A 16,160-nucleotide genomic window follows, 5' to 3' on the forward strand; every position below is an offset into this window, starting at 1 on the left:
TATTCTTACCTGTATAACTTTGGTCCCCGCTGCAGCATTTTCTCTCAGCTCTGCCTCATATACATTCTGTCCAAACATCGGGCTATACAAGTTGGCTCTCGACACTTGAATATGAACTTGTGCAGTGGTGGTGAAGACCCCATCTGACACTGAAACATTAAGGCTATAAACAGGTTCCATCCTTTCTTTAGTATGGCTAGACAAAGTGATAATTCCGGTCTTTTTTTCCATCACAAAGTTCACCTTTTCATTTCCAGACAAAATACTGTACTCCAGGTTGTCAATATCAGAATTGTCTGCATCTGAGGCTTGGACACAGGTGACAAATTGACCCTTTGGTACCAGCTCATTCACATAGGCTTCATAAAGAAGCTGGTTGAAAACTGGAGGATTGTCATTCGTGTCATTCACAACTACTGTGACAGATATGTCACTACTTAAAGGTGGAAAGCCATTATCAGTGGCTCTCACGACAAAGTCATACTTTTGGACTTGTTCGTAGTCCAGCATGCGGGCAGTCAGAATGAGTCCACTGCTGCTGTCGATGTGAAAATAGTCTGTGTTATTGTGTGAATCTGATAAGATCTGGTAAAGAACAATATTATTCTTTTCAGAGTCTTTGTCGGTAGCTATTACTTGAAGAGCCGGTGTCCCAATCACAGCTGTTTCTGATAAAACTACAGAGTAGGACATTTTCTGGAAGATGGGGACGTTGTCATTAACATCCTGAATGGCCACATTAATGTCGACCTCAGAACGGGCCCCAGTTAAATAGTCCGTAGCTCTGATGGTCAGATGATAATAGGCTGCTATCTCATAGTCCAAGGGATGGATGACACTGATGACTCCAGTGTCAAAACCAATGTCAAATTGAAGGGATGGATCTCCATCAACAATGGTATAAAAGATACTCTGCCCTTCAGGACTTGTTGCATTAATACCAAGGACAGGTGTGTGCACAGCCACATCCTCATTGACAGACACCAAATAAAAAGATTTGTCAAAAACAGGCATGGCTTTGTTGACAACTGTAATAGGAAATTCAATTGTAGATGATAGTGGTGGATAACCACCATCTCTGGCATATATCACCATCAGGTATTCCATATTAGACAGGTCAGACTCAAAGGCCCTCTTGAGATTAAGATTGCCTGTTTGTCGATTGATTTCAAAATGACCGTGGTCATCTTTGAGGTAATAAGACACTACACCATTAATTCCTTTGTCCCCATCGACTGCCATTACTTTGAAAATGTGCGATCCTGGCTCAGCTTCTACTTGAACAGCTGCATAATAAGGAAGTCCAACAAATATGGGGGCATTGTCGTTGATGTCTTCCACCTGGACCTTCACCATAACTCTGGCTGCATGCATACGGTCGTGTTCTCTTCTTGCTTCAACAACCAGTTCATAGAATTCTTGTTCTTCGCGGTCAAAAGGTAAACCTGTGGTTTGGATTACCCCTGAAGTTGGACTGATTTTAAAGCGTTTACCAGGGTTCAACAATGAGTACTTCAGTGGTTCATTGAGACGGTTTCCAACAGCATTGACGACAGCCACCTTGGTGATGTTAGATACATTCTCTTGAATCGAGGAATTGTAGAGATTATTTGTGAAGCTTAGACCAGAATCCAGGGCTTCTCGCACAAGAATGGTTACCATAGCTGTGGTGGAAAATTTCCCATCTGAGACTTTGACACTGAAGCGGAAACGTTCTCTTGAAAAACTGTTGTTTTTAACAACTATGATACCATTGGAAGGTTTGATGGAAAAATGTCCCAGTGTTCCATCTGTGAAAGAGTAGGTGAGTCCTGTAGCATGTTTGTCTGGGTCTATGGCTGAAACTTGCAGTGCCTCCACTCCCACATAGGTGGGGAGAAGCACGACCGTTTCATAGTTACTCTGAGTGAAACAAGGTGGTGAGTCATTTGTGTCGACGACTTGCACAGTGACCTCAGTTGGGCTGTCTGCTGTCAACTGCGGTCTACCGTTATCCCTGACTTGAACATGGAAGTGGAAGATAGAAGACGTCTCATGGTCAAGATTTGCAATGGTCCTGATGGACCCAGTACCTGAGTCTACTGTGAAAATCATTTTTGCTGTGTCTTCCACAATCTGATATATGAGCAGAGCATTTTGGTTGTGATCAGCATCAGTGGCCCTGATAACTAAAGGGGAATCTTCTGTGTTTAAAACTAGGCTGTTGACTGGTGCAGCTTCGCTGATGCTGCCATGATAGTGAAGTTGCTTGAACACTGGTGGGTTATCATTTTCATCCAAAACATGTATCAAAAGAGTTGCATTGGAGGCCAAGCCAGCCATGTTGGTAGCTTGTACTGTGAGAGTAAAAGATGCTCTCGTCTCATAGTCCAGAGTCTTTTTAGTTGTAATTACTCCACTATATTGGTTTATCTGAAAAATTCGATCAGAGTTGCCTTGTTTGATGTCATAAGTGAGCGTGGACTGACTGACTGCACTGACTGTGGTGACAGAGGTGCCAATCACGGCATTTTCTGTGATGTCAGCTTGGTACTCAGGTTGAGGGAACTTTGGACTCGCATTGTTCGAGAGCGTGACAGCAATACGCACAATCGTGGTTGTGGACAGAGAGGGGGAGCCATTGTCCGTGACTCTGATAGTGAGTATGTAGTGACCGATACTGGACAAGTCGAGGTCATGGGCAACTGTGATGATTCCCAAAACTGATTCTATTTGAAATGAATTTCCTATGTTCCCTGTGAGAAAAGAACAAAAAAGGTTCATTGAAAAATAATAATTTCTAATCATTTTTAAAAAATCTTTCGTTGCATCAACCTGAATCAATGGAGTAGTGAAGCTCTCCATTCTTTCCTTTGTCTTTGTCCAAGGCAGTCACCTGGACAACAGCTGATCCCACGGCTGCTGACTCATAGACTGAACCCTCATACAGTGCACTGGTAAATATCGGTACATGGTCATTTATATCTTCCACCTCGACCAGCACACGAGCCAGGTTCTTCCGGTAAGGGAATTCCTGGTCTTTAACCTGTGGGGGGACACATTGTCAAATGTTAGTATCTCTAACGGAGCTACATCTTGGAGGAGTGGTTTTAATATACAGTGAATATTCTTTAGTACGGACTCGTGTTTGCGCTGTCCAATTTGTCCTGATAACAGAAATTCCTCATTTGGGAAATGAGCATGGTACATGTCCTTTATGAACCTGCAAGTATGTTGACAAAATGCACGTGTAACAACACAATTAATAAAATACAAAAATATACTGTCCAAATACAGTTTATATCACAAAAACTGCAATTCAGGTGTATCCCCCAAAAAACACAACAGGAAAATACATACAGTATTTTAATGTTTATTTTTGATGTTTTGGGAAAAAAATATGTAGTTTGGATTGTTTTGTTGGATGCATTCTTTGGTTTATGACAATGTTTGCCTGCGTGCCATACAGTTTTCTTGCTAGTTGCAAGCAACTGTCCCGTTGATCACTGATGTCTGGTAATTCTTGTCCATACTGAAGGATTTTTGTTGCCATTTCCATTGCTTCCTTGCTGGATGGTGGCTTGTCATTAGGAGTTGAATCGATGCCTTGTTTCTTAAAGTTTCATAAATTTGCATCTTTCCGACTCCAAGTGAGTGCTGGATCTTTTTAGCTTTGTGTCCAGCCTCGCTCAAACGGATGTATTTCACTCGCTCCGCTCCAGTCGTTAACAGTTCTTCATGCGATGATCTACACGACGTAAGTGAATAAAGGAAAAATCTTTCGCAATTACAGTAAAACGCATGCCAATAAAAAGTTGTTTAGACGTCTTCATTTCGAATCTGATGAATGAAAACGGCGAAACAAACACGTTTCTTCGGTCAGGTCGAGTGGGCGCTGCTTTTAAGATAGTGCCGCGCTCCAGAGGTAAGTGAATAAAGTAAGAAAAAAATCATTCACAATTACAGTAAAATGCACGGCAATAAAAACTCACTTACACGTCGTCGTTTAGAATCTGATGATCGAAAAACGCGAAGTGAAAACTTGTTTCAGCGTCAGTCTTTTCCGTCGCATCGGGTGGGTGTTGCATGTATTTAAGCTCCCGCGGCATTACACCTCCATCCGGGTTACGGGTAGTGGAATTTCCGCTTACGCAACCTCCGGTAACACGTAATATCATAGTCAAAATGTTAATGCATAGGTTTTTATTCCGGGTAAAGGATATTCCTTTCCATAGAGTCACTAATTTTTTTGATATTAAGGGGTACTTCTTGGTTACTGATTCAGAGCTACCACTTTGATAAGACTACTGAAATAGTAAGGAAATGCTAAAATAAGCCTTAGATGTTATCCTTAACAACTAATGATATTGATCTATGTGAAGACACTGACCATGTTAATGATTTCTCAATATTTGGAAATAGATAAATATCAGATGCAACACATTATTTTCAGGAATCTTTCCCAGGGTTTGTATTTTCAAATTTCGAGAAAATAATATCCCATCACTGGAGAGCTATTTTTAGAACAGGCCGGCAGGCTACTCATGTGGTCTTTGAGGGCCCCATGGTGCCCACAGGGTACATGTTGGTGACCACTGCTGTACAGTATACCTTTTATATTTTAACATTCATCCATCCATCCATCCATCCATCCATCATCTACCGCTTATCCGGGGCCGGGTCGCGGGGGCAACAGCTTTAGCAGGGAAGCCCAGACTTCCCTCTCCCTAGCTACTTCTTCCAGCTCTCCCCGGGGGATCCCGAGTCGTTCCCAGGCCAGCTGGGTGACATAGTCTCTCCAGCGTGTCCTGGGTCTTCCTCTGGGTCTCCTCCCGGTGGGACATGACCAGAACACCTCACCGGGGAGGCGCTCAGGAGGCATCCGAATCAGATGCCCAAGCCACCTCATCTGGCTCCTCTCGATGTGGAGGAGAAGCGGCTCGACTCTGAGCCCCTCCCGGATGACTGAGCTTCTCACCTTATCTCTAAGGGAGAGCCCGGACACCCTGCGGAGAAAACTCATTTCAGCCGCCTGTATCCGGGATCTCGTTCTTTCGGTCACGACCCATAGCTCGTGACCATAGGTGAGGGTTGGGACGTAGATCGACCGGTAAATTGAGAGCTTCGCCTTTTGGCTCAGCTCCTTCTTCACCACGACAGACCGATACAACGTCTGCATCACAGCAGACGCTGCACCGATCCGCCTGTCGATCTCCCGCTCCCTCCTACCCCCACTCGTGAACAAGACCCCAAGATACTTGAACTCCTCCACTTGGGGTAAGATCTCCTCCCCGACCCGGAGGGGGCACTCCACCCTTTTCCGACTGAGGACCATGGTTTCAGATTTGGAGGTGCTGATTTTCATCCCAACCGCTTCACACTCGGCTGCGAAACGCTCCAGTGAGAGTTGGAGAGCCCCGTTTGAAGGAGCCAACAGCACCACATCATCTGCAAAAAGCAGGGATGAAATACTGAGGCCCCCAAAACGGACCCCCTCAACGCTTCGGCTGCGCCTAGAAATTCTGTCCATAAAGGTTATGAACAGAATCGGCGACAAAGGGCAGCCTTGGCGGAGTCCTACCTCCACTGGAAACGATTCCGACTTACTGCCGGCAATGCGAACCAAACTCTGACATCGGTGGTATAGTGACCGAACAGCCCGTATCAGGGGGGTCGGTACCCCATACCCACGAAGCACCCCCCACAGAACTCCCCGAGGGACACGGTCAAACGCCTTCTCCAAGTCCACAAAACACATGTAGACTGGTTGGGTGAATTCCCACATACCCTCAAGGACCCTGCTAAGGGTGTAGAGCTGGTCCACTGTTCCACGGCCGGGACGAAAACCACACTGCTCCTCCTCAATCTGAGGCTCGACTTCCTGACGGACCCTCCTCTCCAGCACCCCTGAATAGACCTTACCGGGGAGGCTGAGGAGTGTGATCCCTCTGTAGTTGGAACACACCCTCTGGTCCCCCTTTTTAAAAAGAGGGACTACCACCCCGGTCTGCCAATCCAGAGGCACTCTCCCTGTTGTCCACGCGATGTTGCAGAGGCGTGTCAACCAGGACAGCCCCACAACATCCAGAGCCTTGAGGAACTCCGGGCGGATCTCATCCACCCCTGGGGCCTTGCCACCGAGGAGCTTTTTAACCACATCGGTGACTTCAACCACAGAGATAGGAGAGCCCACCTCAGAGTTCCCGGGCTCTGCTTCCTCCAAGGAAGGCGTGTTGGTGGAGTTGAGGAGGTCTTCGAAGTACTCTGCCCACCGGTTCACAACGTCCCGAGTCGAAGTCAACAGCGCCCCATCCCCACTGTACACAGTGTTAGTGGTGCACTGCTTCCCCCTCCTGAGACGTCGGATGGTGGACCAGAATTTCCTCGAAGCCGTCCGGAAGTCGGCTTCCATGGCCTCACCGAACTCTTCCCACGCTCGGGTTTTTGCCTCGGCGACCACCGAAGCCGCGGCCCGCTTGGCCAATCGATACCCGTCAGCTGCCTCTGGGGTCCCACAGGCCATAAAGGCTTGATAGGACTCCTTCTTCAGCTTGACGGCATCCCTTACTGCTGGTGTCCACCAGCGAGTACTGGGGTTGCCGCCACGACAGGCACCAACCACCTTACGGCCACAACTCAGATTGGCCGCCTCAACAATAGAGGCACGGAACACGGTCCACTCGGGCTCAATGTCCCCCGCCTCCCCCGGAACATGGGAAAAGCTCTGTCGGAGGTGGGAGTTGAAACTCCTTCTGACAGGGGATTCCGCCAGACGCTCCCAACAAACCCTCACTATACGTTTGGGTCTGCCAGGACGGACCGGCATCTTCCCCCACCATCGGAGCCTACTCACCACCAGGTGGTGATCAGTTGACAGCTCCGCCCCTCTCTTCACCCGAGTGTCCAGAACATGCGGCCGCAAATCCGATGATACAACAACAAAGTCGATCATCGAACTGCGACCTAGGGTGTCCTGGTGCCAAGTGCACATATGGACACCCTTATGTTTGAACAAGGTGTTCGTTATGGACAATCCGTGACGAGCACAGAAGTCCAATAACAAAACACCACTCGGGTTCAGATCGGGGGGGCCGTTCCTCCCAATCACGCCCCTCCAGGTCTCACTGTCATTGCCCACGTGAGCATTGAAGTCCCCCAGCAGAACAAGGGAGTCCCCAGCAGGAGTACTCTGCAGCACACCCTCCAAGGACTCCAAAAAGGGTGGGTATGGTGAGCTGCTGTTTGGTGCATATGCACAAACAACAGTCAGGACCCGTCCCCCCACCCGAAGGCGGAGGGAGGCAACCCTCTCATCTACCGGTGTGAACCCCAATGTACAGGCACTGAGCCGGGGGGCAATGAGTATGCCCACACCTGCTCTGCGCCTCTCACCGTGAGCAACTCCAGAGTGGAAGAGAGTCCAACCCCTCTCGAGAGAACTGGTACCAGAACCCAGGCTGTGTGTGGGGGCAAGTCCGACTATATCCAGTCGGAAATTCTCTGCCTCAAACACCAGCTCGGGCTCCTTCCCTGCCAGAGAGGTGACATTCCATGTCCCAAGAGCGAGCTTCTGCAGCCGAGGATCGGACCGCCAGGGTCCCCGCCTTTGGCTGCCGCCCAGCTCACATTGCACCCGACCCCTTTGGCCCCTCTCATGGGTGGTGAGCCCATGGGAAGGGGGACCCACGTTGCCTCTTCGGGCTGTGCCCGGCCGGGCCCCATGGGTGTAGGCCCGGCCACCAGGCGCTTGCTAACGAGCCCCACCTCCAGGCCTGGCTCCAGAGGGGGGCCCCGGTGACCCGCGTCCGGGCAAGGGAAACCTTGGTCCATATATTTTGCTCATCATAAGGGGTCTTTGAGCCGTGCTTTGTCTGGCCCCTCACCTAGAACCTGTTTGCCATGGGTGACCCTGCCAGGGGCATAAAGCCCCAGACAACTTAGCTTCTAGGATCATTGGGACACACAAACCCCTCCACCACGGTAAGGTGACGACTCACGGAGGTTTTTTTTTTAACATTCAAATCTCAGTAAATGTTTAAAGTTCCAAGTACATAACATTCAAACATAGCTTCTGAGAAGCGGCAGCAATTTCTTGTAATATTTATATTTCATAAACAGGTTCTCGCTCTCATCATCCTGAGTGCCAACTCTTTCCCCTCTGTGTGTGTGTGTGTATGTGTGTGTGTGTGTGTGTGTGTGTGTGTGTGTGTGTATGCGTGTGTGTGTGTGTGTGTGTGTGTGTGTGTGTATGCGTGTGTGTGTGTGTGTGTGTGTGTGTGTGTGCGTGCGTGCGTGTGATAATTGCAGATATGGACACAGGCGTGTGAGAGCCAGCCAGCAGATGGTCGTGATTCTACCAATTAGCAGCTGCCTGTCTAACACCGGTCTTGGACTCCACCATGCTTCCAGATCGTCTTCATTGAGTTTATTGTCTCCAGCCACATTCAATATTTAAGTTTAAATTTGGAAATACTTACCCAGCCCTGTTTTGCATTTTGTTCCCAGCCTGCCTCCTGCTCTTCCCTTTCACACCTGCTTCGATACTGTTTTTGCCCACCTGGATCCTGCGCTTTGATTCCTACTTTCCCCTCTCCTTTCCTTTCCTTTCAGTCACCGACAAATCCACCATGTTACACTAAATATTTCCACATCATATTCTGCTGTTTCATTTCCCGCATTCCATACTGTCCGGATGTAACCGTGGAGATTAAATCAATAGGATGTACTGTACTGTAACTACATTTACAAACGACAACAGATTATGCTCAAGCGCTCTTCTTGTGAAGCAAGTGGAGGATTTGTAAGGTAGAACATATATTATCTGTTTGTAAATGTCTGTTTTTAGGTTAAATGTAAACATTTAACAGACAATAACACATTTAACAGGTAGACATGACCACAACCCGACCATGGTCAGTCAATCCCGATGTGAATATCTCTTACCATCACAGTAAGTAAGTGCTGTGCATAAGCCTCATGGTCCAGACTCTGGGTTGTGTAGATCGTGCCCATGGTGGGGTGGATACGGAACAGACGCATGCTGTTTGGGTCTATTGCACTCTGCATGGTGTAACTTAGCCGATGATACTCATCTCTGTCCAGTGCTAGGACCTGAACCACTTCAGTGTCAGGAGGTGTGTCCTCAGAAATAGTAACATCATAGAATGGCTGGGAGAAGATGGGAGCGTTGTCATTGTTGTCAGTTACAATGATGTGAACCTTGACCATGGAGAGAAAAGTCAGAGAAAAGGAGATATCACCGTTAAGTGGCCATACTAATACATCTCTTGAAAGTATATGCAATGAATGCTTTGAAGTTACTTTTATAATGTCTGTGGAAAGTGACATTCTCGTGAACGCTTTGTGACAGAATTTTTGCCTGTGATAATAATAATAATAATAATAATAATACATTTTATTTGTGTGCACCTTTCTAGGAACTCAAGGACACCTTACAACAAGCAGTTAAAATCACGAATACAATGTTAAAAACAACATCGAATAAAATAAGAAAAAATACAACTAAATAAAAATAATGGCTTTATGGTCCGAGTGAATAGGCTTGTCTAAACAGATGTGTTTTGAGGCTGGATTTGAAATCTGTTAATGAGTCTGTATTACGAAGGTCAGCGGGGAGTGTGTTCCAGAGCCGGGGAGCAGAGCGACTAAAGGCTCTGTTTCCCATGGTGACGAGGCGAGTAGGGGGGAGAGAGAGGAGGAGAGAGGAGGAGGAACGAAGAGAGCAGACAGGTGTAGGAATATGGATGAGGTCAGATAGGTATGGAGGGGGTAGTTTATGGATGGCTTTGAATGTGAGGAGCAGGATTTTATATTGAATGTGGTGTAAAATGGGGAGCCAGTGGAGATGTTGGAGGACAAGTGTAATATGGTTTATGTATGGTGTGAGCGTGATCATGCGGGTGGCTGAATTTTGGACCAGCTGAAGCTTATGGAGGGTTTTTTTGAGGGAGACCGAGCAGGAGGGAATTACAGTAATCGAGTCGCGAGGTAACGAGGGTGTGAACAAGTATAGCAGTGGAGTGAGGAGTGAGAGAAGAGCAGAGCCGGTGGATGGTTTTAAGATGATAATATGCAGAACGAGTGCTGTGGTTGATATGTGAGGTGAAGGAGTGGGTGCTATCAAGGATGACACCCAGACTCTTGACCTGAGGGGTCATACTAGCAAGCCGACCACAATGGTTGTTCCTCACATTGTGAAGTGAGTTTAAAAATTTGTTTCTAATGGCAAGAATTCTTTGGATTTGGATTGCAAACTGCACTGTGTCAGAAATTTAAAAATTGTAATTGCAGCAAATTTGAAAATGTAGAGTGTAGGGAGGGTCCACCATGAACTGGTTGCCAGGCAATGGCATCTACATATAAAACATTTTTAGATGTATCAACATTTATATAAACATATAATCTGTCTCCTGGGAAAGAAAAACAAATAACATTCTAATTTGGTTGTTCCGATTAAAATTATTTGAAAAAAAAAAAAAGCTTTAGCAGTAACTGTGATCGATACATATATTCTCAAATGCAATTTATTGTGACTGAAAACGGTCAAGGAACTGTTCAGGCCTGTTGCGATAGTTGCGTGTTATGACTTGGAAAAGTCTATGAGTCACCAATGATGAGTGAAAAGGCACAACATGAGTCAGCCAAAACACAGAGAGCCTGTTTGGGGGACAAAAAGATAAGAACTCTACACTCCTTTATACCAGAGGGATTCCAAGAAAAGATGTCCACATTTTTATTTTAATTTAAAAAGAACACATAAAAAAACTGCTAACCTATTGAAATTCACTACCATAAAAATTTGTTGAAATTTCCACAATTTTTCATTTTGTCAAGGACATTACCATGTTACAGTTATTGCAGTATATTAGGTCACAGGATTTTGGAATTATGCATGTGAAAGCGCTCTATAAATCAGCATGTATTGTATTGTATTATATACTGTTCAACTGCACAACATAATCATTGTTCGCTAACTATAATTAGAACTAAATTATAGCATCAATATATGTTATTGTAATGATTTATTGCAACAACCTTGTCATGGCACACACAGTTGCAGCAGAAATAAAAATATAAGAGATTTATGCGTGCCATCGTCTCTAATATCAATGGGTGAATTCGATGAGTTTGCCTTAAATCATTTATTTTTCAACTTTAATAAAGAAATCGAGTTTATTAAATAAGATTAATCACATCTGAATAGTCAAAATTTAAATTGAGTACTGCATTTTAGAAACAATAACATTCTTGATAGATTGGAAGAGATCGTTTAAGGCACAGAGAAAATTTGGTTTCATGTTAGTGCGATGTACTTGTACAAACGTCTTCTCGTGCATTTTATTTCCCGTGCCCACTATTGCTGGTGAAATGAGGCCAACTTCCACCTTGTATTATATTAAAGGCAGCGTCAGAAATTACTGATTCAATAGAAACTCACAGCAGAACTGTTTGTTGATTTACAAAAAGCATTTGATACCATAAATCACAATATATTATTGATCAGTAAATTGGAGACTTATGGTATTCGGGATACACCCTTCAGCTGACTTAGAAGCTATTTAAAAGAAAAGCAACAGTTTGAGGATTTGGGTGTATTTAAAGCAGAATGTTTGAACATTGCAAGTGGCGTTCCTCAGGGGTCAATGTTGGGACCAAAATTGTTCATATTATATATCAGTGATATTGAAATTTGTGCTATTTGCAGATGATACAACTATTGTGGTTTCTGGTGAGAAAACGCAGCATATTCTGGACACAATTACCTCCAAATTTAAGCATGTTAAGAACATGGCTTAATAACATTTTATCAATAAATTTAAATAAAAATACATTAATTGTATTTGGTTATGTCAAGACAATACACCACATAAGAATACAAATATATGGTGTAGATTCAATTTCAAGGGTTAATTGTTGACAGTAAAATCCACTGGAAACTGCACATGAAATGGAAAAAAAACTCCAACAACATCAGTATGATGTCTAGTCAACTTTTTACTCTGTTTGACACGAAGGTGTTTCATGACCCAGCGTCAACTATATATGAATGTACTTTTCACCTGATAAATGTGGTTATGTGCTGATTAATTTCTTGTCCTATGGTCTGTGTATTGAATTATTTTCTCCCCTGACTCGCTGCCACTCTTTCTCTATAAAAGTGCTTCTCAATTATTTTCTGTCACGCCCGCCCCCCAGGAAGAAGAAAACATCTTGCACCCCCACAGGGGACTAAAAATAGGTGCATTTGTCTATAAAATTGTTAGAAGTACACCTTTGCATAACACTGTATCCTTATTAACATATAAGACTCAACTCAACTGTATTCATAGAGCACTTTCAAAAAGAAAAATGGACCAACTTACAATAAAGAATAGCTTTAGTAAGTGTAACAGAAAAGATTTAAAGTGCATCTGAAATTCAAAAATAAAATTAAATCCTTAATTTATTATAAATACTTTTTGACTGACAATATCAAACCATACAATACTGAAATATAAAAGTACATAAAATAAATAAATAATAATGCATTTAAACTAATCACCAACATTAACTCAGGAGCACAATATTAACGAACCTGCAAAACAAAAAAACATAAAATAACTTGTGCAGATGATGTCTGGATTAATGGCGACAAATATATGGTATAGATTCAATTTCAAGGGTTAATTGTTGACAGTAAAATCCACTGGAAACTGCACATGAAATGGAAAAAAAACTCCAACAACATCAGTGTGATGTCTAGTCAACTTTTTACTCTGTTTGACACGAAGGTGTTTCATGACCCAGCGTCAACTATATATGAATGTACTTTTCACCTGATAAATGTGGTTATGTGCTGATTAATTTCTTGTCCTATGGTCTGTGTATTGAATTATTTTCTCCCCTGACTCGCTGCCACTCTTTCTCTATAAAAGTGCTTCTCAATTATTTTCTGTCACGCCCGCCCCCCAGGAAGAAGAAAACATCTTGCACCCCCACAGGGGACTAAAAATAGGTGCATTTGTCTATAAAATTGTTAGAAGTACACCTTTTCATAACACTGTATCCTTATTAACATATAAGACTCAACTCAACTGTATTCATAGAGCACTTTCAAAAAGAAAAATGGACCAACTTACAATAAAGAATAGCTTTAGTAAGTGTAACAGAAAAGATTTAAAGTGCATCTGAAATTCAAAAATAAAATTAAATCCTTAATTTATTATACATACTTTTTGACTGACAATGTCAAACCATACAATACTGAAATATAAAAGTACATAAAATAAATAAATAATAATGCATTTAAACTAATCACCAACATTAACTCAGGAGCACAATATTAACGAACCTGCAAAACAAAAAAACATAAAATAACTTGTGCAGATGATGTCTGGATTAATGGCGACAAGTAGCAGGCACAAAGGGAGATGATTGTTGCCAATATTCGGCACATTTTTGCTGAAACAAACTCAAGCGGCTTATCAGCGTGATTTGGGTGTAATGTCTTTAAGTGACACCTTTATTTGGCTTCATGCTGCCCACTGCCAACATTTTTAGACACAGTAAGAACACCGGTCTTTCCTCGTCTCCCACCGTCGTCACAGTGAAGCCAAGCGCTAAATACGCTTCATTATATTTCCTCGTCTTAGCTTTCGGGAAACTTTCGTTTGTCTCCGTCTCTGGAACTCTGTCTGTCGACTTCGTGTCTATACTTTATATTCATACTCTGTGCTGTGTGCAAAGCGCTCATGCTCAGTGCAAACAAAACACCGAGTGAATATTCCCTGCGCTCAGTCTGCCAATGAGAGCACCACTACCCCCTAATGTAGTGGAGGTGCAATTGCACTTTATTCTCAGACAGAAGTAGAAATTCAAAATAAAAGAAAATCTAAATAAAAAAGCATGTTCCCTGAGGTCAAACGCCCCACTCCTCCCCTTGATGGAGCCTCACATCCACTATTTGAGAATCACTGCTCTATACCAAGAGAGAAAGAGAGAGAGAGCGAGAGAGAAAATGGTAAATCTCCTCCACCAATTGCTTTCTTTACCACGTCACACCACGTACGGTATGCCACCTATCTTGTGTCCCAGAGTTTAGGACAATGGGACATTATTTATTCCTTCATTCTCTTATTCCTTTCCATCCTCAGCAATTTTTATGGCAAAACTCTGTCAAAACCTCTTTACATTGTCACTCTGAAATCCTTCGGTCACCATCTTGCCAATAGGATGTGCTGAGATGTCGCCGCAGTGTGCTGCCACCCAAATTGAACTTTTTTTTTTCACCCCGTCAAGAGAGCACACTAGCAGAAAATGAATGGGGTGGTTGTCGGCACAGTGTGCTGTGCTCAGTGCAGTGTGGGTAACTCATGGAGCCATCTATTGCATTTCATTAAAAATAGGCACCACTGGGCCAAACTGTCAGCCAAATGTTTTGGCTAATGTCTTTAGGTATTGAAATTGATTACATTAGAACATTTCAGATATAGCGAGATGAGAAGATACTGACTTCCTCTACAATGAGGAAATAAACAGAAACCTCAACCAAAAAATGACACTAATTACCCGTGTCAAAGAGGCCAAACAATCTGGTCTGTTTCAAAATCAGTAAGGTCTAGCTAAGGTGAACCCCCCCGCCAAAAAAAACGAGTACTTCTCTCAATTTCTGTGCCGACTGACTGCTCATCCAAAATAAACTAACCAAAGTGAAATTGCAGCAGGAGCAGCGGTTTGACTCGCTGGGTGAGGAAAGCATCAACATGTATATTCAGAAACTGGATCCTGAGATTTGTAAAGAAAACAGAACAAGAAGTGGAAGGAAACAGACTGGAGAGCTGCCGGGCCGTTAGTCTAAATTTAAACCTTGCTACGCTGAACGGCTGAGGCTCTTCCTTGTGGCATGTTGCTATACTGAATGTCCACATGAGGGACTTGATTCCATCTTACAAGTGTGTATTTGTGCTGCAAAATCTCTAATTGCCCCACGGGGACATATAAAGTTTTCAGAATCTGAATCAATAGGAGCGCATAGGCAAAGGAGACAGGTCCTTCCAAGCCATTCACTTTTCTAAGCAGATGAAAGGCGAATTAGAGATTTTTAATGTTCTGCAACAGTACAACATTCGTTTATGAAAGATATTTTAAAATGGGAGCACTTTAAAAGTCAGACTGAAAGTTACCCAATTCTCCTTTGACCCAATAAAAATTGAAAGCTGTAACTAAAATGTACATTTGAAATAGTTCAGCAATTTTGTTTTCTCTTATTGTTATCATGAACACACAACATGAGGGCTGTCCTTATGAACTATTAAAATAGTTTTTGTTCTCCTGTTTTTGAGCAAAAAAAAAATTAATCTAATCAATATAGTTGTTGCTTTAACATAGCAAAAAGTTCAATTTTTACAATACAGGCTCACATTTAAAGACTCCCCATGGCCAAAAATAAGTACATTTTGGTCTGAAGCTTTGAGCAAGCAAACATTACTTGGTGCCTCCAAGAAATCGTTTTCAGTAAGACAGAAGAGAGTGGAATGATATCGAGCTAACTTAAAAGTTGGCGGACATCCTTACCACCTCTTCCAAGTAAAAGAGAGTATTATGCATTTTATTTTATCAATGATACCAAGTCCATGTGAGTGACTTAAACCTAAACTGTCACGTTCCATATTTGACAGCAGGGGGCAGGCGTTCTTGCTTGCCGCCTGCACACCTGCCACCCATTTGTAGGCAATTGCACCTGCTATATTTAGGCGCTCGGGCATTCAACTCACTGCCGGAGTATTCCACGCCGTGCCATTGCTATTGCCTATTCCTTCTCGGTTAAAACATTGCCTTAAAGACTATTGACAATTGTTGCGTTCCTAGATATCCTCTCGTGAGTGATCATAGTATTTTGCCTAAATTTTCTCCTTGGCGTTTTTTTCCGAAAGCGTTTTCTGTTGCCTGGTTACAATTATTTCCTGGTTCTCTTTTTGACCAGCGTTTTCTGTTGTCCGTTTAGACGGGGATTTTGTGTTGTAATAAATATCGTTTTTGTGACAAAGTTCCTTTCTGTGTCTGCTATTTCGGTGATCCACTTATCTCCAGTTTGTTGCACACGAAGCGATTGCTCTGTCGCTTCGGGCACGACGTGACATAAACCAGGAGTGTCAAACTTATTTTGGTTGTGGGCCACTTTG

The 16,160-nt window shown here is 43.5% G+C and overlaps 1 protein-coding gene across 1 annotated transcript in view; it reads right to left on the bottom strand.

The window, feature by feature from the left end:
- The window catches only part of fat3a (FAT atypical cadherin 3a), a 220,235-nt gene that overhangs the window by 48,330 nt on the left and 155,745 nt on the right, over nt 1-16,160 (bottom strand). Inside the window, 3 exon segments of the mRNA XM_052078759.1 lie at nt 10-2,735; nt 2,815-3,025; nt 8,923-9,198. Coding sequence (XP_051934719.1) covers nt 10-2,735; nt 2,815-3,025; nt 8,923-9,198 — 3,213 coding nt within the window.

Source organism: Hippocampus zosterae, chromosome 10, assembly GCF_025434085.1.
Source record: "Hippocampus zosterae strain Florida chromosome 10, ASM2543408v3, whole genome shotgun sequence".
NCBI lineage: Eukaryota > Metazoa > Chordata > Actinopteri > Syngnathiformes > Syngnathidae > Hippocampus > Hippocampus zosterae.